Source organism: Letharia lupina (assembly GCF_014066315.1).
Source record: "Letharia lupina isolate WasteWater1 chromosome Unknown contig_20, whole genome shotgun sequence".
Taxonomy (NCBI): domain Eukaryota; kingdom Fungi; phylum Ascomycota; class Lecanoromycetes; order Lecanorales; family Parmeliaceae; genus Letharia; species Letharia lupina.
In genome coordinates, this window is record NW_023502989.1 from 135,779 (window position 1) to 138,093 (window position 2,315).

The window sequence follows — 2,315 nt, forward strand, 5'->3', positions numbered from 1 at the left end:
ATATATATAAATATTAGCTATAAATTAGAATAAACTATATACTAATAATATAAACTCTCTTATAGTTATAAGAAATCAAATATTAAGTTATTATTTTCGAAATTATTTTCGAAATTATTTTCGAAATTATTTTCGAAATTATTAAAATATTTAATAAACTTAAATTTATAATTATACGTCGAGAGATTAATTACTAGTTAGATAATTTATAATATTTTTAATAAATATTCTATTATATTATATAGTTTAAATAAAATATCGAATATTACTTAGATATATATATCGCTAGAATAAAAATAAACTATATCTAAGTTTAAAATAGAGATATCTACTATATTAAATCTATAGACGATAATTATAATATCGTAGTATTAGTTATTATAATAGACTATAGTAGTAGATTATTTGAATGAGTGATAGTGGTAGCCATGATAGTAGTAGCCATCTAAGTCGGATTTATCGGATTTAAAAATTTCGCATTTCCTAGTATTTCGCGTTTCCTCATGAAACTAGCTACTCCCGCATTCAAAACATTTTGAAATATTAATGAAAAATGTTGCTAAACCTCCCTATTGATTGGTGAAAATTCCCTGAAAGCGCATTTCCTTGAGACTCAGAAAGTCGTGAAGAAATAGAAACATCACAACCCAACGCTAGATCCATTTGAGACAGGTCCAGAGGCCGCAATGTGCCGGCGTGAGCTAGCAGCAGCTCTTTCAGATTGACATCAGACCCCAAAATGCCCTGAAGCTTGAGCGTAGTGAGGTTTGATGCACCGAAGTGAGTAGGGTCGACCAACATCTCTCATCCGACAGAGTTGAAAGAGTCAAGGGTTATGGGAGCAAAAGCATCTTAACGGACTGTCATTAGGACCAAAGCTGATGTCCACAATCCCAGAAAGCTTCAATCTCCTCGCCGTGATAGTACCGACAGAATCTCTGATAGTACTGGTGTAGCTCGTCTGTCGTGACACTCTCCATACGTCTTTCGATTTCATCGCATTGCTGCGATGCCATTTGGCCCTGTCCAATCCTCTCCTGGTACCATCTACCGTAATCGGCCTCGCCGTCTCCGTGCCAGAGCGTCTTTCCACTGTATGCGAGAGCTTTGACAAACTTAGCCAGATGAGGCTTGGACCTAATCAAACGGACCTTGCAGAAACTGTCCATGTTCCTTCTGGAAGGTATCTGACGGAAAAGAAATACCTTGGCGGCATTGTCGAATTCCTTAGAGACAAGGCGCACGCTCTTCAACTCGGGCCGGGCCAGAGACCTGAAAATCATCTGCAGAATCTCCTGCGGTACAGTCGCGATGAAGGCTGGTGGGATGTTGCTTGCGGCCATGAGGAAAGTGAAGGCTAGCGAAGAGGCAAGGGTTGCGTAGGAGTGATCACTTGTGGAGGAGCGTACAGTTCTAGGCGTAGGGAGTGGTTGTGAGGAGCGTCAGTTGGCCGTTGGGGATGATGTTGTAGAACGGACGTTTCACAGGAACTGAACTTCTCTCCTCACCTTCAGCAGTCTAAATGAAGAGTAGCAGCGGAGGCTAAAAAGTTGACACGGACCCGGATAGCAGTCTCAGCCTAGTCTCTCGCATGAAGACTCCCCCACAACCTTCCATTCATACTGCTTCCAGCCAAGCCCTTGCGCTCCTCAACGCTACATGATCTCACCGCCTCCTTTCTCCTCGGCCAGTACATTGCTATCATAACTCGTAACCGCAACTGAAAAGTGCCTACTGCAACACAACCTTCACAAAATCTATCCCCGGACACGCGAACAAGCCGAACGGTCATCTCATGTACCTGGGTTCTCGATGCTATGACAAAAGGTCTCGTTGATAGACAATCAGCTTGGTACGTGTCCTCTTCAGCGGCAAGATTATGATCCATCTCCCCACCTGCTTTCGATAGATTAGTCGGCGCTGGCGATGCAGAACCCCACACGCCTCCCATTCCAGAACCAGGCTCGACTATGACGACTCGTCAACATTGTACAGGATGTGGTGGTTCAGGCTATCATCGTTTCAGGCACAAGATCTTTTAGTCGGCCTATGGCTGAAGGTTCACCTCGGGTATCTTATATCCTATCCGGCGTTAAACAGGCGTCCTTGAGATTTCGCTCGGCACTACTGGATGGAGATTGACTGGGAGATGTTAGTGACACTGGATTCACAATCCGTTCAGCAGACCCAGATGTGAAAGGGTGAAGATTTGCGAGATCCACACCCCTGGCCGTAAGATACCGACAAGAATATACTTCATTACACCCTGCGTGTTTTCAGTTGGACCAGTGGTGAGCCTAACTTCTGCTTGCTGG

General features: G+C 43.2%; 1 protein-coding gene across 1 annotated transcript; it reads right to left on the reverse strand.

Annotated features, from left to right (window-relative positions):
• Window positions 1-866: 866 nt before the first annotated feature.
• On the reverse strand, window positions 867-1,343 carry HO133_004910 (uncharacterized protein; the record flags this gene model as incomplete). Its single annotated transcript, XM_037295822.1, has 1 exon — window positions 867-1,343. The coding sequence occupies one exon, from the start codon at window positions 1,341-1,343 to the stop codon at window positions 867-869; it is 477 nt and encodes a 158-aa protein (XP_037148520.1).
• Between the last annotated feature and the right edge of the window lie 972 nt (window positions 1,344-2,315).